Source organism: Dermacentor silvarum, chromosome 5 (genome assembly GCF_013339745.2).
Source record: "Dermacentor silvarum isolate Dsil-2018 chromosome 5, BIME_Dsil_1.4, whole genome shotgun sequence".
NCBI classification, from domain to species: domain Eukaryota; kingdom Metazoa; phylum Arthropoda; class Arachnida; order Ixodida; family Ixodidae; genus Dermacentor; species Dermacentor silvarum.
In genome coordinates this window covers 70,765,683-70,786,510 of record NC_051158.1, presented here as the reverse complement: position 1 = coordinate 70,786,510, position 20,828 = coordinate 70,765,683, and the positions used below count along the sequence as shown (strand labels likewise).

Sequence of the window (20,828 nt, the reverse complement as noted above, 5' to 3'; positions counted from 1 at the left end):
TATGCTAGTGTACACATGTGTACCCTACCTTCACGTGTATAACCCACCCCTGACAATATGCACCCTATTTACAGCATAAAAAAAAAAAGACATTTGTGCAAATAACCGTGTACGACTGAACCTTCATAAAATCGACTAGCAAAATTTTCGGCACAAAGCAAAGCTCCAAAATGAATCTTGTTTTGTATGATCAGTCACCACAGCTTTCAATCCTGCTCCCTTCAGAAGCTCGGTACGGCTTTAATGTTATCAAGAATGATCTTGAAATTTTCCTTCACGTACAACTTCATGGCAACGCACCTTTAGCTTCAGATGTGGCTTCACAGCAACAAGTTCAACATTTCCATGAAGTCTAATCTCAGGGACATAATTTGTGACATCCAATACTTCAGGCATTATTTCTTCAAATGTTTGATGCTAGTTATAGGCGTGGAGATACGGTATACCACCTCTGCTTGCAGTTTGACATTCAAATAATGCTAACACAGGATGCTGAGCTAAACTGTGCTGTCCAATATGTAACAAGGAGCGAGGTGCTTAGTCCCAACAGTGAGCTTAGGGCTGCATGTAAGATGAACCCGGTGTGTTATTGTTAAACACAACTTTCATGCCTCATTAATCATAATGAAACAAAATCATTAAAGTGCTGAGCAGCACGCTCTCATCACCCAGTACACCTTCTGGCAGGATAACTTTTACATGCTCAAGAACAGTGCTTTCCAGTTGTCTATGCTTTTGATGCCTTCAGCAGCAGATACAGAAAGTATCAACTCTGTCATGGAAGAGTTCCAAAACACATTTTTAACACATTGTAAAAAGAGAAAAGCTAGCAGTGCATACTTGATAAACTTTTTAAAGCGCAAACAAGAGACAAGGCACAAAAGGAAGGAACAAAAGGAACACTTATAACTTAAAGCTGTCATTCAGCAATTAAAAAACTAACAGCTTTCAAAAAAAAAAGAAGGAAAAAAGAAATGAGCACTGTTTGCAAGAGATTTTGATCTAAACTTAGTCATTTTTGTACCTTAGAAATTAAACAGCAAAATCTGCTAAAAACTGCACAGGAACTGAAGCAAATCGTGCGTCCAAATCTGGCAACTTCCTGTCTACTTCGATGGGAATATCATTACAAGTATTCTGCACCTAATCAAAGCGTACGAGCCAATCAGAGGCAATAGCTTCTATGGAAATGATGTCAGGACTGCACAGCCGCCATCACACCTTGATCTGTCAGCCTGATAGGGCCAGGGCATGCACAAGCTTTTCAAAGCATGCTACAGCTCAAATGTTTGATCTGAAGGATCTCAATTTATGCTGGAACATCCACAAAAAGCAAAGAACATCACTGTTTTCAATGCTCAAAATCTCTTCAGCTTCCCTTCATTATAATTTGGCAAGCAATGGATACACAAATTTGATAATTCATAAACATTCAACTGACCTTGTAAGCAACTAGGAGGTCCAGGAATAAATTAAGCTCTTCTAGAACTTCCTCCTCTTCATGAAGAGACTGGAACAGAGTTCGGGAAAAGATGAAACGCACTTTGGTAAGTTCTGGGCCTGGTCGGTAAGGAATAACAGACACAGTGCACATTAAAGGACACTAAAGAGAACCGGCACATGTACCTACACTGGTAGAGTTTCTTTTCATATACAGTAGGCTCTCGATAATTCCAACTCGAGCGGACCCCAGGCAGTTTTGCTTGAATTATCAGAAGTTCTCATAAATGTGACTCGGGGTAACATACCAACTTGTGTTGTAATGAAACATTCACATATTCAATATACATTCCGAACCCACTTTTAACAAACTCGATAGTTCCACAAAAAATGGTCGTTATATCAGTAGTTCATATGTGAACTCGCCCTTAAGAACTGCTTAAAAATTAACTGCCCAGTAAGCTGGTGGCAGGGGTTATAAATAGGCAGCACTTTGGTCTGAAAACCAGATTTTCAGTGTCATTTTTGTTCCCGGTGCGTTCCCGCACCTAGCTGCAAACATGTTAGAAACGCCCACCTAAATAACGAAGTGCGGTGTCGTGTAGCTCTATCAAAACGGCAGCCGGTTCCGATCACCTGTCATTTCGAAACTGCAAGCGCTGCCGCGATTTTTTATTCGAGCTTCTTATATTTTTACTACCAGCGGGACATGACTATTCACCAAGCGAAAGCGAAGTGTTCTAGTTGGCCGGAAGCGTAAATTTCGGAAACTACTGCGGCATGCTGCCATTCTGCGAAGGTCTCGGACATTGTGGTCTCGGCATTGCGACCGCGTCAGCCACACAAGAGCCGTAAAATTACATTATCTATGGCGCTTCCGGCGAAAAAAAAAAGTGATGTTCAAAAGGTAAAATGTTACCGCGAATCGTAATCAGCAACGTGTAAACGAAGCGCCGCCGAACCTAAGCATTGCGTGGCGGCAGCGCGTGGTGCAGCGTTCTTGTCGACACTGGCCGCGTCGACAGGAACGCTTGAGCTGCTGTTCCAAATGGTCGTGAAACAGGCGTAATGCACATGGTCTCGCACGGACAATTGCGCAAAAACGAGAGTGACACTGTCATAGCATCCGATATCGCACCGGCGTACACGCCATGCTGTTTATGCTGTACGTGGCACACCTCTGCCCCGCAGCCAATTTCTTTACAGAAAGAGTTCAATACTTCCTTTGAGGTGGCATGATACAAATGGCGGAGCAGCCGATGATATGGAACAATAAAACACGTTGGCGTACGGAGATGGCCGAGGGTCATGCGCATCAATTTTTGTACATGCTGCGCCTACTGCCTCAGTCGCCTCAGTGGCTTCGTTTTTTTTCTTCTTTAAAAATTTTTTTTTATTCTCCTTCAACACGCGATTGTTGGTGCACGCGGTTTGGTCATTTTGACACGTGTAGGTAGGCAATCGGCTTTATTTGCGACTGTTCACGACAAAACGCAAATGTTCAGCTAGAAGCGACAAAAGCAGCAGATATTTCCTGGCACGGACAAGCAAAAAGTATGAATTAACCGAATTAACGCAATGGTGCAGTTTCAATTGGTAAGCGGCTTTAAAATACATTGAAAACATAGCGGGTCAACCAAAAATTCGAAATTTGTAGGAATTAATCGAAACTGATATTAACAGAGTTTGAATTATCGCGAGCTTACCGTAAGACTGAGCCTCAAAGTTGCATCTGATATGAAAAATACCTGTAGTATCTGATAATCATTACAAGTTAAACACTGAAACCAGCATGCAAAAAGACTCTTGATAGGGTTTATGCGAATGAAACAAGTGTTGCGCCTCCATTAGAACAGCAAGGGTCTCCTGTCGATCTTGATGGCCAATCAGTGGCTTGCCGTGCAGACTTATACATGGCACGTGAAAACTGCTAAATTACAAACACTTGCTTTGCACCATCATTATTACATAACCGTGAGATTGGTGCGATCCATAAAATCGGCACACTGGCTTTTTTATTGTCAGTTGCAGGCCAGCCAAGCCTAGCCACTCACCAAAACACGGACCCGCTTCTGCAACGCACCGTTTCAAGTTGCTCTCGCTGAGTAATATTTTTGCTACCAGAATGCCTATTCTGAGCTGCGAGCAAAAGAAATATTCCCATTACTGTGACCAATACAGTCTCGGACCTTGCATGTCCCATTTAATTATAGCAGCCAAATAATGTAGTAAAGCATGGCCAACCAAATTTTCGATTTACTTTTGCATCTGACAATTTGTTATATCCATATTCGTCATATCGAGGTTTGACTGCATTTGCATTTCTTTGGCACCTAAGGCAAATGTCCTTGTGGGCTTGCCACTGAGTCTCGAATACGTGGGTGCAGCGTTACACCCAACAGCTTCATGCCTGTAAAAACAATGTACTATATCACTGCAGTACGTGTCACTCGCTACTGACCTGTTCCGAGTGAGCTTCATGAATTGGCACAAGAAGGCTCTGTAAGGATCGTAACGCCTTCTGCACGATGTTCCAGGCATCATTTCCACCAGTCGCCCAGTCAGATTCCAGCTTGGATATGTTGCTCAATGTGCTGTGCATTGCAAAACACATTACGGCAGTCATCAATCTCAAGAGCAACAAGAAGTAATCCCCCACACAACAATTTGAGTGTGTCTGCAAACTGGGGATTCATGACTCTGAAATATGAGTTACCACTCTATCATAGGAATTTGTGTCCATGCAAAATGTCATCACGACTGCATTGGCATACTGGTAGAATGTGTCAAGCTCAAGCCTTCAAGCTAAGAAATGCATCACGGTGTACATCGAGAAACACAAGAAACCATGTGATGCAGGACTACAGAGAGTTCACTCACGCAAACTCCTTGCCCACAACGAGGATGTCCACAGCAGCCATCTTGGAGCGGTCGACCATGCGCTGCGAGGCCTCACGCAGCTGGCTGAGACAGATGTACACCTGGCGCAGCTGCTCACGTGCCATGGCAAACTGCACTGTAGTGTCACTTGACACAAGCTCCTACGCTTTCAGACCAAAACAAAGACAAAAGTTGGGTCTCCAGCAGCCCCTGCGTGTTCATGCTTGAGCAAGCTTTAAGCATGCAAAACAACGTAAAAAAAAAAAAAGCAAGTGTTGCATGGAACAGCACTCACGTCCGACCTACGCGCCACCTCACAGGTAAGGAACTCATCCGGCACATTCTTGCAGTACTCCTTGAGCCGTGTTTGAACATCCTGCATGGGACATATTCCAATACATTCTAAAAGTACTGAAAGTTGGGCGAGTTGGTCATTATGAAACTGCAGCATGCACACAAGAAAGAACCCCAGAAGGCAAAAGTAGCACGCACGTAGGGACCCTTTAACAAATTTGTTGGGTCCCAAAAGTGTGTACTTTGTAATTGTATAGCTTATTTAGGTTAAATAAACTTTCAAACAAACTTTCAAAGTGCTGACTCGCAACTCAGTTTATTTTTGGAAGAGAGAGAGAGAGAAATAACTTTATTTAGGAAAAATAGGGTTAAGGGGGCTGGAGGGTGGGTCCTTAGTCCAGGACTCCAGTGGCCACCGCCACACGCCGTGCCTGGTCGAGGAGGCTCAATTGAGTCTCCAGGTCAGTCCGGGCGAGGATGGCTGCCCAAGGCTCCCTAAAGGAATTTTGTGCTAAACGGGGTGAATTTGAATTTTGGGGTCGTGATTGGCACTCCCATGTCACATGGGGCAAGGATGGCCTCCCCCCACACCAGGGGCATTGACTGGCATATCTGGTTGGCCAGATGGCATGCCATCGCCCCAGATGTGGGTAGGTGTTTGTCTGGATTTTTCTGTATAGCCGAACCTCCTCCACTGTTAATTGCGGGTTTGGCGCGGCGAGTTCTTGGCGAGAACGACGTTGATGTTCTAAGACATCGCATGCTAGTATTTGATTGTTATTTCCGATTGGGGTGTCATTCCTTGCTCGGATTGAAGTCTCGCGAGCAAGAGCGTCTGCCCCTGTGTTACCAGTGACACCAACATGCCCCGGACACCATACAATGTGATGTTCTTGTCTTAGTCGATCGCCCAAGATGTTAAGGGCGATCCTAGGGATTCTTCCGTGGAGGAAGAGTCGGCAGGCCGCCTGAGAGTCCGTAAGGACGTAGGCGGGCCTGTCTTCTCCCTCCCGTGTCTTTATTGCCAGATTTTGGAAGGAAGTTACACACAGACACACACAAGCGCTGACCGCAACTACCGAGTTGCGAGTCGGCGCTTGTGTGTTACCTTCACCTTGTGTCCCCATTTCTTGTGTGCGCGCTGCAGTTTCATAATGAATATTCCCATACAGTTATGTCATCTGCCCTATGAAACACTGGAACATATTGCCTCTGGCCATATGTAGCCTATGACGACTCATGAATTGCTAGCATTGCTACATTGTGAACCACCAACTTTTTGCTAATTTCCACAAACCAAATGCCACAAGTTCATTCCCCAAAAATGACATCCTTAGACCTGAACTCCTGATGCCCATTTCCATTACCTGCATTCTCATTTTAGTGCGCAGCTTTTAGGCGCCCATTCCTGCGGCAAGCAGAATTTGTGGAACCTTCGAAGAGTCATGTATAAAAGCCAACACACTTGACCCACAGATTTTCGACGATTGCCGACTCTGCTACCTGTCTCTCAAATTCTTGGCCTCAATATATAGCGAAATGAAAACACGTCTATAGCTGAGCTCAAATTTCGCATTAGGGAGTATTGTATTAGTCGGTGAATTTTTTTTCAATCCTCAGTCGCAAGAAAATTGCAGTGAGGAGTTGCACTAAGCCTGGAAGTGACTGAGCACTAGCGTTTCATGATTAAAAGTAAGGGTCGAAAGGGTCAAAGCCTTTTAAGGGTTGACAATTAGGGTCAAGAAGAGTGGAAAATTAAGGGCCGAAGCCTGGCAATAATAAGCATTCTACTAATGACAAAATTTAGCAGAAGAACTTAACTCAGCGAACATGCAGACTGATGGCTCTCAGCTTAGTGAAAAATACCACTGCAGTCCCTTCAAAGTCAACTTCCGGTAAAGAAAAAAAAAAAAAACTTGAGACTCACTGTGCCACCAAATGTCAGGAATATGTTGACGGCTTTGTCGAAGCCCAATACAGGATGCCTTGCAACAAGCGTGAGGAAACGTCGCAGTGCCCGCCGCCGCTCCTCGATGAAATGCGAGTCGGCTGCAGTGGAATGACAAAAGGGAGTCTTCAATGCTATATACGAGGTGTGTTCAAAAAGAAACCGAACTTTTCCTATAACATCTTTGTTGCTTATTGTACAACATTTTAAGCACTGTCCCCTCAAAGTAGTCCCCTCAGCTGGCAACACACTGTTCCCATCGTTTCTTTCATTTTTGGAAAGCCTCCTGGAACGCAATTTCTTGGATGATGCGCAGGTCTCTTCTCGCATTGTCCTGAATCTCCTCTATGGTTTGGAAACGATGTCCTTTCAACGTGGTTTTAAGTTTGGGAAACGGGAAACAGTCTGCTAGCGCTAGGTCCGGAGAATGTGGTGGGTGGGGCACAACGGGAGTGGGACGTTTTACTAAATAGCTGTGGACAAGAAGCGACGTGTGAGCCGGCGCATTGCCATGATGCAACATGGAAGTCTGTTTTTGCCACAATTCAGGTCTCTTACTGCGCACAGAATTTCTCAAATGCGCTAGAATTCCCTGGTAGACTTCCTTATCTACCATCTGACCACGTGGTAAACATTCCTGATGCACAATGCCTTCGCAGTCAAAAAACACAACCAACATCCCCTTGATCTTTGACCGAATCGTGTGTGCTTTTTTGGACGAGGAGACTTTTTGCCCACCCACTGCGAAGACTACACCTTCGTTTCAGTATCATAGCCATAAACCCATGTGTCATGGCCTGTTGTGATGTTAAGTTAGAGAAAAAAAATTATTAAAATAAAGGCACACCGCAGGATCCATTGTCACTTCGCAGGGTCCATTGACACACCGCAGGGTCCATTGTCCATTGGCACTTCAGCGGCTGTAGTTCGCCAACTAAGGGTCAGAGCGAAACACCGCAAATGGCTGTTTGTTGTCTAAACCTGCCATTACGTGCGCTCAGTAGCCGCTGCGCGCTCCCTCTGCCGGTTGGCGCGCTATTTAAAATGTTCGCGTTCTTTTTGAACACACCTCGTATTGCACAGTGGCAGCATTCAGTTTAAAAACCACAGGTGCTTAAGTCCTGGAGCAGTAAACTGATAAGTAATTCTACTGGCGAAAAAAGTAGGACAAGATAAGGCCAGATGTGTCCTGTCATCACTAAACAGCGCCGTTGTGTGGGACTGAGTATCAACACTTGCCAAAATTACTGCACAAGCAAATTATGGTTTATTATGGCGACAGTCATTTTTATTAATATATTAACTTTTTTTTTTACTCTATTGTACATTGGGTAAGCAGTTTCCTTCGTTCTATTCTATCCGCTCTCCCTGATCTTTTCCTCCTCCCCCCTGCTCACTGCCATTCAGGTGTCAGCAAATGTAGCCAGAAAGTTGCACTGCAGCGAGCAGTATTTTACTTACTTTCCTTTTCTCTACATTATTTAAAAATAAGCAACCAATTACTACTTCTAACAGTAATATTCTTTGCTTGTCCTCTTCTTTCTCTAGAATGTTTAATCTCATCAACAAACAAATTGTTCAGCTTTCCAATCTCACTCTTAACCTTATTTCTGTTGGCACTGATTCAAGCTGAGAATTAAGCTGAATGCGTAAGTATGCTTGAGTATTACTGGATTCAACTGAAGGATGCCACTGTATGCCTGCTTCATTTCAAGACTGCAGGTAAATTCAATCACGTCCACTGACTTCTGTTATGCAGAGCATAGCATCTGAGCTCACCGTTTCCCTACCAAATACAGCAGACTTGTTAAATGGGACCTAGTGGGGCAAGGTAAATAAGTTCCGTTCGTCAGGAGTTCGATTTAGTGGCAGATTGAGCTGAAGGGTACACAAGATGCTTTTATGAAAGGGGCAGATACTTTAATGATTACAGCAGGTAATAGGCACAGCAGATCTGATTACAAAGCATCTTCTTTAAAGTTTCTAGTTGCTTGCAGCCTGCTGACTGAAGCTATAAGCAGCCATCAGGATTTAAAAAAAAAAATGTAATATAGTAAAAACAGTGCCGCTTTAGTGAAGCAACCACTCTTGAAATCATTCGATTACTTTAATCGTCTCCAGCGTGAGCACATTCGGCTGGCATTTCTGTCTCACCATCGGAAACTCTATGCAAACTCACAGCTCACTGACATTGCCAACACAAAGAAATCAAAGCAAGCCAGAACTACGGCACAGCCACACTAACTATGGCACCGACAAGAGCCAGAAAAGGCACTTTGGTTAACGTAATGAACTGGCGAGAAAATCCAAAAAGGAGAGACGCAAATAATGATGCCTGTTGCGATGCCACCTAGTATGGTTGCTCAGCTTCATTTTTGGGTAATATTTAGTTCGGTTTACCCGGAGTTTTAAAAAATTAAGTTCCGTTTATCGAACTTTTATTTTGTATTGCCTCAACAGAATCCAACCAATCATAAGGCTGCTGTTTCATTTAAGCAGTAATTCCGTTTAAGCGATTTCCGTTTACCGAGTTTCTACTGTATCATCGTCATAATGACAAATTTATGTACATTTAAAGGAACACTAAAGAAAAAATAATTTGTGCAGTATTAGTAAATTGCCCCTTTCTGCAATACCAAAAAAGCTACTCTTATCGCGATATGAGGCTTGGTAAGTCAGAAAAAATGCAAGAACAAAAAACGGGTAACAACACTGGCTCTAAGTTTACTCACTAGCTTGCCACAACATTAGATTTTTACGGTGTTTGCATGTGCATGGGTCTAGTCAATTTTTGATTAATAAATATGGACTACATTGCACTCTAGAAAAGCCTGAGACTGAACTTCACAAATTTCAAGAAGTCTTGCCGGGCTACAACAGCCAAATTAAGAAAATCCTTTTGAAATTCTTGACGTATCACAAGCAATGTACAGGAGCTGGCGTTGTAGCGTGAAATAAATGAAAGTGACTATTTTATTTTTTAATAATCAATCTATTGCCATGAAATTTATAGTTTTTAAACAATAATGTCTCAGTCCAAACTGATTTAGCGTTTCTCTTTGGTATTCCTTTGCCTGCTGAAGAAACACCTTCAGTAGACAGGTAAAGAAGTGCATAGAACTGATAGCTGGTGGTGACCGAACACATATATACATACTACATGTACAGTCGGTGTCACCCTTGTGTAGATCCGGGGTGCTCCGGAGGCAGCCAGCGACGTCTAACGCTAGCTGCTATGTCCGCCATCTAATGGTAGGTGCTGGGCACGTTTGGGCCCAGCAACTACCGTTAGACGACGCTAATGGTAGTTGCTGTAGTCTTAGTTGCTAACGGTAGTTACCCCGCGCTCTAGACAAGGGTGATGCTGACTGTGCATACTGTATGTACAAATATCAATTGTGTCCCCCCACTCTCTCCTAGACAAAAGCTACAAGTGATGCGTACCCATAGCCCGCTTTGGTGGCAGCTGCGGTACCGCTCGGTAGGGGAACCGTTGTACCAGAATGTCAAACAGTGTCACGAAGTCATTGTACCGCCGCTCCACACGCGACTGGTACCTCTGCAAAGTGCAAACACCAAAGGAGCATGTTACATAGCTTGCTAAGAATGTGTTGGTTCTTCATATAATGTAATTTGCAGAGACCACCGCAAAGAAATGCATGGGCAGCGATGACTGCGCTCTTTAACGAGCTCAGTGGGAAAGTAAACATCTTGCCTTTAGCAATCACCCTGCAGTGTGTCGAGTTTGGGCTGGTTCTCAAGCGTGCAGCGTGTGCCACTAAAAGAAATAAAGAATGAAAAAAACTTAATGAGAGTTATCAACTTATCAGCCTTTAGCTTATTAGTGCAGACTTGCTCACATATTAACTTTTTATCCCATTATCTTATCATTAAGCCTGTCAGTGTCAATTTGTAGTGAAAGGAAAAAAAAATCCCTCTAGCTAACATGCTGGATTATGTGCGCTTGTTATCGCTTTACTGTGGCTATGTTCATGCATGTGTGTGGCTTTTCCATCATGCATCATCGGCACGTGCGACGTGCTTGAGAACCAGGCCAAACGCGCTGCACTGTGCAGGGTTAGGGTGGCCTTAGCCGGGTGATACCCTACAGGCAAGATGTTTACTTTCCCACTGAGCTCGTTAAAGAACGCAGTCATCGCTGCACGCGGGCACCTAGTCACATGGTATATTTTTATATTTTGCGGGCTCTCTTTACTACATAAAGTATATTGACTACGACTAGAACTTCAACAGCAGTTTTCATGGCCAGGCCATGTCACCTAATGGCAATCAGTGACTACTATCACCTCACACACACACAGACACATGGGCGCACACAATCACGGGCACACTTACTCATTCTCAGTGTAGCCTTTCCCACAGAGCAGCGCGCGTGCGTACACGCACACACACACACACACACACGCACACACACAGAAATCAGATTTTTTCTGCTCCTAGAATTATGTGCATAATAAGAGTACATGCTTCAGTCATACAGGCAGAAACATGCCTGAAATTCATTAACCCTAGGTCATTACTGCCACCTGTTAGCACATAAAGCACAACACTAATATTTTTGCCTTTATTATGAACAAGGTACACATACTCTTCCCAAAATGCCAGTACATTTTCTTGCTTTTCAGACAGTGCTCGCTTATTTACAGCATTTACCCTATCCTCACCATTCACTCTTGGACTGCCAAAGCGTGGGCAGTGCAAGGAAGCAAACCTAAATATTGCATAATAGTTCTAGTTATTTATTGGCTCGTTATAGGCAATAAAAGAAACATATAGGTACAATTACATCAAGTAATCACAATATCTACAAATACACCTATTCCTACTTGAGCACACGAGGCAAAAGGAGTCCTATATGATGTCTGACTGGGCCTTGAAAACCAGTACACATTGTGGCATACAGGATATGGCTTCTAGAATTTCCATTACAATATACTGAACAAAAAGCACCCATGTGCAAATGTGAACATCAGCTAGACATGAGACACCATGAAAAAGCCAACAAAAGCCAAGTAACCAGGCAGAAAGCACAGCACGGTCTAGTCGGAAAATCTGCCTGCCTGCCAAAATTCAAGGGACACAACTAACCTGACTAGAGACCTCGTAGACGACATGCTTGAGGATGATGCCTTTCTTCTCGGGAACCAAGGCGACGCGGATGGTGTCCTGTGCCACCATCTGAGCATAGCTGGAGTTGAGGATGCGAGGGTCCAAGCCGCCGGACTTCAGGTCCAGGCTCATCATCTTGCGGCCAGTCAGCCCGAGCTTCTCGCGAAGCTCCGCCGGACTTGCCAGCAACGGATTTGGCAACACTAAAGAGACAAGCACGGGCAATGCAACAAGATGTCTGATGAGTAGGTTTGGAGAGTTGGTATGGCATGACTGAAGTATCACAGTGCAAGAAAGAATACAAAACACCGAGTTGCATGAAATGCATTTAAACCACATTAAGCAATGCAAATTGTATGTACATTACGTCCATATGTAGTGTAAGAACAGTGGGATTCAGTCAGCAACAAGCTTGGCATTGACCTGACACCCGCTTGAACCAAACCAACCTCCACTTGCTTAGGCATGCAAAGCAGCAGCAATGGCAATTTACAGACAATTGAGGCATGTTCATGCTGTTGCTTCCATCGCGCTGTCACAGTATTGACAAAGCATGCGTGACCCATGCGCAAAGGCTTAGAAAGTCTTCGGAAATGCGAGCGATGTACAGTGTGTTTGACTGCAAAAACAATGAAAAGTGGGACCACTATCATGCTCTGCTCAATAGGCTCTGTAGTATAGCCAAGGCAGTGTTCTGCTTTCCACTGCTGGCGTGAGCATTGTGCACACATTAGCGTCCCTGGTGAGCAGCTGTGCGCATACCACAGTAGCGCACCTAGGCTCTCTGCCAGGGGGGGGTTGACATTTTGCCAATACCATCTAAACAGCACTAATTTCAATTTCTTCACGGGAAATTGTCAAAAATTTAGCTTTTTTCAAGTGTGCAGACGATTGCATGTCTTACATCTTAGTTGCAGTACTCAAATGCGCAAGGAAAGAAAAGAGGTTAAACAAAAGGGAGGGGGGTTAAGTAAGCCTCAGGGGAGGGGGTGTTACAACCCCGACCCCCCCCCCCCCTCCATCAGTGCACCACTGGTATACCAGACCGTGGCGTATACACTGGGCTGAGCAGAGCGGACAGTAAATGTGAAGATAAATCTATCTAATCCTTTCATTGAGCTGCATCTCGCCTACACATCGGCCCCGCATTTGTCAGAACATCGTTAGAGGAGCTCAGGCATGATGCTAAACCTTGCTATCACTTTACACTAGGGGTGTCTGAATATTCGAACATTCAGATTATTATCGAATATTATAATTGTAATAATCATACTCGATTCAAAAATTAGGTATCCGAAGATTTCAGTATGCGGATGGATACGAATATTCAAAAAAGTCCAATATAGTTGGCTGTGCGGGAGCAAACATGGTCTTTAGCGTTTGTGTTTGTCTCATCGAAGAATATGCGCGATTTTGTGACGACTTCATGCTGATGGCGAAAGTTCACCTGTAAAGCACGCTCAGCCACTGAACGTGTGACTTAGCGAAAGAGCCAGCCTGTCAGTTGCAAGGAGCACGGGTTTGCGGATGGTGAGCGCGCAATGAAAGGAGATGGGGGCGACTGCGCAAAAAAATTAAAAATTCCAAATGGAATAATAATGTTCTTTCCCGGAGTACAGATCGAATGAGCCGATCCTCAGAAAAAATGCCGGTCCATGTGGCCTCACTATGCAAATACGCCAGCTCACAGCCGCATATGCCCATGTCGCGCCTTCGTGAGGTACTGCATGAAGTCCAAGTGCGGTAATATCGTGACCGCGTGCAGTATGCTGTAGGTGCGAGGGAAAGTGCGCGAGGGTGCGCCGAGAAGGATGGTGGCTTGGTGCGGCGGTGCATTCTCACGCGCGCAAAGGAGAAAGGCAGGGAGGGTGCTAGCACATGGCACGGCTGAGCGCGGCCGCGCGCGTCCTAACTTGCAGGTAATCTACGGCGGTTTCGAAGGCTAGCCAACTCGAGATAGCCGACGGCTTCGTGTGCACCATGGCCTGGGGCGCCCAGTCCGCGTTGAAGCGACAGGCAGACACGAAGGGGAATTCACTTGCTACTGCTGCCGCTCTTGATCACGCCACTGTTCTGACAGCGAGTTTCCGCGGTCATTGAGCGAGATGTGCTCATGTTTGCTTATGCACGCGTGACACCGTGCTTATTAATTTAGTTAGTAAGCCAATGTCTACAGCAGTTTATACAGCTAGCAAAGCTAATAACCTTACTGTGTATAGCTGTGCAATAATTTGCTATCACACTCAATGCTTTGCCTTTCGGGAAAAACTGCGACTTTGTTCATGCAGTCGAAGGTGCCCTCTTCCTTCTTCCTGTAGTATAATGTAGACAACATGGCATTATATTGGAGGTTGTGCTATATTCTCGCAAATGCAGTACCTAGATCTGCAACAGTGAGTCGGTTAGACTCACTTGAAGGAAAACAACAGAAGGGGCTGGTTGCACAAGCTGTGCTGCAGAAGTCCCGCTTGCATGTGGCATAAAATACAGTCGACTTCCGTTAATTCGACCCTGACGAGACCGACGAAATTGATCTAATTATCTGGCGGGTTCAATTAAACAAGCTGAAGAAAAAAAGCGCTGATTCGTTTGGAAGTATTTTCCCGATTCCAACACGCCCCCTGAATAAAATGCGCGCCCACTTTGCATACATACAAAGTAAAAGCTAACGTAGAAATGACATTGAAGCTCCTGAAAAAAGCAGAAATCTAACACACACCCAACCGTTTAGCAAAAAACATGGGCAAGGGTCGAATATGTGTTGCACAACGACATCCGGTTTGACCTTCATGCTGAGCGGTAAACCATACAAACGCCGTGAAGGCTGTTTTAGTATCGTGCCCGATTGCATCGCGCAGGCAATTTGCGGTCCACAGCGGAAAAAAATTCGTGTTAGGATCGGGCAAATACCGTAATCAGACATTGTGAGCTACCATTATTGCTCGAAAGTATTGCCAGGGCAGGCTGAAAATGGGCATTTCTGACGGGAGATGATCGACGTGTGTTGAATGCATTCACTGTCCCCTGAGCTCCGCCAAAACAGACTGCTGCCACTAAAGAGGGGTCGCCACAGGAGTCAGGCGAGCACATGCCAACTGGTCAAGTTATAATTATTTGGCAAAGGCCAATTTAGCATCAAAATAAAGTTTCGGCCCATAGAAATGCCTGGGTGCCGGCCGTGGGACCTTCGGCCATAATCGAAGTAACCGGAGCCAAATTAACGAAAACCTACTGTACAGGAAAAAAAACTTGTCCTTGCAGTTCTTTTCTAAGCAATGGTCAAAGCAAACAGTACAGCGCCACTTCATTTTCGTTGGTTGTGAGTGCAGCTTTTGCCTTGCTCATTTGTTACTTTTGCAGTGCCACTCCCAATCCTGAGCTAATAATTCCCTTGACAGAAAATGCGATGAAGGACAACTAGCACAGGGTCAAATGCCTCTGAGTTGACAACCATTTGATGTAATATAATAAGGCACAGGTTGGCGAAAACCTAGACCGCTAGTGGGAATTAATTTTTCAAGTTAACATGAGTCAAACACAGACTCTCTTAGTATAACGGCTTACTAGTCAAATTTTTTTTGCCGTTGACAATGTAACTGCAATGTTTCAAAATGTTAAAATAACCAAACAACCAACATGTCTGTGCATATAATTATTTGATTCGATATTCGAAGCTAGGTATTCGATTCGTACTTGAAGGTTTTGACATTCACACACCCCTATTTTCAACACTTTGCCCTTAAGGCCTTTTTTTGTTTTGAAGACCAACTTCAAACACCCATTTCACTTTCACCAAATTGGTTAGAAATGAGCAAAGCTGCAACTAAGGCTGGTGATTGTATAATTTTCTCACTAGCAGCTTTTAAATAGCACCTAAACAGACAAGTGCACGTGATGGTTAGCCAATATTGTGCTAATCTCAGACCCTTCAGCATTGATTTTTCAGCATGCCATGGGTGCAACCTAATCTCGGAGGTCATGCCAAGGATTCCCACTGGTTCTCAACACTCTAGGCGTTGAAACATTTCCAGCAAACAATAATGGTAGCATTTTTTCCCCGTTCCAGTATTAAAAAAACATCAATTTTTGCTAGCTTTTCATCATGCAGAGTCATTTCACACTCAAAATTTACATGTATGCTGCTCTATATCTACGCTACCAGAAACTAGGTTTCTTGTAGCAGTTGCAGTTGGCATTTAATGAGTGGCTTATGCCCTACTTGATTGCCTCGTGGCACTCCATGAGCTTAAGCCCAATTAGCATGGGCAGGCATACAGATAAACTAAAAACTGAAAAAAAAAAAAAGTCCAAACTATTCAGGAGGAACAGAGTGTTGTGCACCCATCACATACCTTCAAGGTTGAGCAGAGACTTCTCATCCAGCTGCCGGCCTTGCTGCGCTATTGCCACAAGTGCAAGGCTTCCTGTACAGGCTTGTTGGGGTCACAGGCCCTTGCTTGGCACCAGCATACTCCCACACCTGAACAGCAGTGTTTCATACGGCCACAATTAACACATGCAGACAAATATTCCTCATTATGGATCCCTGAAGCTACTGCACACACTGTCTACCCTATTACAGACTGAATGTTGTAAAAAAAACAAACGAAAAAATTCAGACAGAATTAACTCATTTACGATGGCTATGCAAGTATGCAAACAGCCAAAATACGTCATGTATGAGGCATGTTCTGCAGCCAAGCTGCTCTCTCCACAGACGGTGATCCATGTTGGCATCAAAGTGGTTCATTTAAGAGCAGCACATGCCCACGTGAACGACCCACATTTTTGGTGAGATAGCTAGGCAGCCAAAAAGAAAATTGGTCTGAGAATGCCGAGAATGCTATTCACAATAAAACAATACAATGTTCAGTTTATACATAATAGGCCAGGGAATTGTGTCTACACCTATGAGCAAACGTGTTCAGACCACAGGCTTACCGACAATTGAATTTATTAGTAAATCAGACACAAACTAAAATTGAACGTACTGAAAAATTCACAATTCCAAGCTTGGACTGCAATCAATTCTAAGTTACATGCATAGGCCAGCTAAGGAAATGTCTTTTTTTCCTGGAATCCCAGTTCTGTATGCCCAATCCTTGTCCATAATTGAAAAGGGTGCCATGTGTTCCAGAAAGTAGCACGGTCTACTGCGACCGGGACCAAATTTCAGATGAAACACTGCAGTTCTGGCTTAGCTGGCAGTTTTGACAGGCTTCAAAAGCATGGAAGCCTCAGCCGGGAGCCAACATTGTTGGAGACCTGATGAAGACAAGACCCTTTTTCGATGACCCTTTTTCACCATTTTAGCGTGAGGTCTCCTGTTCAAACCCAGTTGGATACTTCAAGTATCCATCTTGTTATGAACCTTTGCCTTGTTTGCGTATCACAGTCACTAAAATTTTGAAAAGTACCATAGCGAGCCGGTGTCCCCGATGGCAACAGCCCAATGAGGTTTAACGATACCAGCAGTGGTTATATTTCGACTACAGTAGTTCATACTGTTTTTTTTTTAACATGATGGTGCAATTCCAATAAAACTTTCAGTACATTCTTGCCAAACATGCTTTCATGGTAAGAATTTATAACTCACCAGTAAAGTCTAGTTAACTAGAATTTAAGCGCTGCCCATTTCACAAATCCCAACAATGTATCCAGAGGTCACTATCTGGCAACACGAACAAATGTTAGTTTACAGAAAATATGGGACATAACCGCTGTTTGACATGAATGCAGTGAGAAGGGCGTAGATACCGTAAGAGTTTCGTACTTTTATACCATAAGAGTTCATGCAACTAAGAGAGGTATCTTAACCATAGGCAGCACATGTGATAATTGATGTAGAAGTGCAGATAATGCAGAAAGGGAAAGGAGTAGGCCACGCTGCTTACAGAGGATAATTGTACCCTTCAACCAAACCAGCATAAGACCCCGTATTACTCATGGCACATCAAAAGAAGATTACAAAAGGAACCTGTTCCAATGACGCCAAAATGGACTTTGTGTAGCATTTTGCCCCAGTAAGGTGGCTGGCTATTGTGGTCTTCCTGGTGGCAGTTGCCAGCTAACTCCTTGTTTATGTGATTGTTTTTATGTATGCAAATTGAATAATACTGATTTAGACCACATTCAACTTTGAAAATTCATGTTTCCAATAATTCAAATGAAGAGGTGGGATCCGTAAATGTCTGACTGAAGTTGACTGCACTACAAAGCAGAGTCTCCTGGTTTCATGAGCACTTTTCTACTGCTCTACCGCTTCAAATGATTAGAGTAGCAAATAAATCAGACAGTGGAGTCAAAGAACTGCTAACTACCCCCCCAAAAAAAAAGAGAAAGAAAGACAAAAATTGTGCACACACCCACATTCGACACTGCCACCTTACTCTGATGGCAGGAAAAACAGCTCGTCTGGTCTCAGTCATGAGAGCCCTTATCTGCAGTCTATCGCAGGCACAAAAACAAGATTTGCTTCAGCAGATCACCACTAAACGTGACTAATTTGAAAACACAGAGGCTATGCTTATAGTAGTTTGCTCATATCTGAGGAGCCGAGTCAATGCACGACTGTCCTACACAAACAAGGCAACCAACAACTGTCTCAATCATGCACATACTCTAATTACACACCATACACCAGCACTCCACATTGTCAAAGGTGTTTATAGGCTGCAGTGAAGGAGATATTCTGGTTTAGGCAATCGTGTTATTAAAATCATGGGGGTGCGAATATTTGAAATTTTGATTATGAATCAAATAGACATCACTATTACAATTGTAACTGGTTTGAGAATTCACTATATGACAATGTAGGATATTTGTTTCTGTTCTGTACAAGATATAACAATAATCATTAGCCTGCAGGGAGAAAGACTGGTGCAAGTGGTGCTTCTGCTGCAGGAGAGCTGCAGTTGTGCAGAGCACCCAGTTATTAATTGTATGCAGATATAAAACTATTCCTAAATAATATATAATTCAATAAGGACAGCGTATGCATTTGTTTTGATTTGGGCAAAGCAATTACTTGGCCAATACCTCACCATGTTTCCATCCCACCTGTGTGTGGTGCTGTAGTACCACATTTAGTTTCTTCAATGAAAGTAGCACAACATCTCATGAAAAAATTAAAATTAAATCATGAAAGTCTATGTGCCAAAACCACGATCTGATTATGAGGCACACTGTAGTGGGGACCTCCGGAATAATTTGGACCACCTGGGGTTCCTAACGTGCACCTAAATCTAAGTACACGGGTGTTTTTGCATATTGCAACCGTCGAAATGACGCCACCGTGATGACGATTCGATCTCGCGACGTCGTGCTTAGCAGCCCAACACCATACCCACTAAGCAACCATGGCGGTTTGCATGCATCTGGTGACATGCGGTTCCTTTGTTTCATTACATTGTTGTTGTTATGGTGCCCAAGATGCAATCACATTTCAGTTGTTTCTCAATTACAAGCTTCTTTACTTGAATGGATGTCCAGATATGAATGGCACACATGTATCCCCCAATAATGTAAATAAGCTTTTCTTTACCAAACGGACTCTGCAAAATTTTAGATCTTATTTTCTTTAGAAAGCAGAAAATATTCAGTATTCAGTTCAATATTTGAAGGCCATTTTTCTCGAACCTTTATACTCTATTTGGAAAATTCACTATTCGAACTCCCCTAGTTAAAATTTCATTAACTCACTTTTCCTGAAATCTACAAGTTGGTGCGATTTGCTCTTGCCAACCATCTGCTGGCTTCCTGATTAGCTCAGTTGGCGGAGCAACCACCCCGATAAGGAGGCGATGATGGGTTCAATCCTCAGACCAAGTTGAATAATTGTAACTGTGGAGCTTTTTTTAGAAATGTGCTTCAGTGTGCTTCTGAACAGTTAATGATAATTTTGGCTGATGACCTTTATTCCCTTTCTTAAAATTTTCTAATACACTTAACTGGCTCAAAATCTTTTTAGCCAGGTATTGATCTCTGAGATTGAACTCTTTGACAATGATTTAACAAAAATACACAAGGACTTGGTGTGCAATGATGCCAGCAGGATCAAAAGCCAGGAGTGTTTTCCACTATGCTATGAGCCTCCTCAAAATTACATCATTACAATGCACGTCGTAATTGTGTACTGCAAGAACCTCATCCCACAGGCACCTAACAGTGAACCCTCCCTCCAAATTCTTTGAAAAAAGCAGTGGAAATAGCTTTCCAGCATGCCAAAAATACAAGAATATCGAAGCAGCCTAACTCATTGATCACAAGAGTTTAAGCATTCCGCCTCCATTTGAAGCTGGCCGCCAAGGCCAGAACTCCAATGCATACCCTCGCGCTCAGCAAAAGTACGCCATGGTGCGTTTCAGTATAGCTGCAAAAGCAAGACACTCAAGGTGCCTTTGAGCTGGCATCGTTTACCGTGCATAGAAGGTTAGCAGGTCTCCAGAGACTCGAGAGACACACATTGCATTTGGTTGCAGAAACGGCAAAGCTAAGTGGGTGATCCAATTGGCTCTAATGCAAAGCCAGGGCAGCGTTTCGATTACAGCTGCTGGAATGAGTGTTGTGTGCACAAACACATGCGTTCCCGCAGAGAAGCCAGGTGCATACCGCACCGTGGTGCATACAGGTGGATGTCAATTTTTCCCTTCATAATAAACTTTGCATGTACACACTACTTGCAAAAAATGAATATGCCACCATTAGCTGGGCAAACTGCCTCACAGGAAAGCTAGTTTTACAGTTAGGAAAGGTATATTGCCAAACCAATTTTCACTAGCTAACAGGTTATTCTAATACTTTTGTTGAATGTGCCTTAAGTGCATTAAACGTGGGACCGCTGGCTACACCAAGCGGTCCCACGTGGATTTCTTTGCACTTCGTACTAAGCAGAGTCTGGTGCTACTGCTTGACTAATTTGGTTCAAAAGGCATGCAGAGTTGTTAGAACCACGAAAAACTTTGAATAAAGCAATTTCATTATAAGGGGGATTTACTGTAGGCAAATAAACTCTAGAAAACTATTTAATAAAGAATGCTTTCTTTCACAAAAATTGTAATACAGCTATTTGCTTTGCCAATTTGCCCCTTGAATAAAGCCGGGACATAGCAGCTGACATTTTATCAAACGATGCCCT

The 20,828-nt window shown here is 43.7% G+C and overlaps 1 protein-coding gene across 1 annotated transcript in view; it reads right to left on the bottom strand.

Annotated features, from left to right (window-relative positions):
* Nucleotides 1-20,828, bottom strand: part of LOC119453478 (sorting nexin-8-like) — a 29,486-nt gene that overhangs the window by 6,646 nt on the left and 2,012 nt on the right. The window contains 9 exon segments of the mRNA XM_037715512.2: nucleotides 1,442-1,510; nucleotides 3,902-4,034; nucleotides 4,321-4,481; nucleotides 4,616-4,696; nucleotides 6,542-6,663; nucleotides 10,007-10,121; nucleotides 11,672-11,895; nucleotides 16,045-16,114; nucleotides 16,116-16,172. Coding sequence (XP_037571440.1) covers nucleotides 1,442-1,510; nucleotides 3,902-4,034; nucleotides 4,321-4,481; nucleotides 4,616-4,696; nucleotides 6,542-6,663; nucleotides 10,007-10,121; nucleotides 11,672-11,895; nucleotides 16,045-16,114; nucleotides 16,116-16,172 — 1,032 coding nt within the window.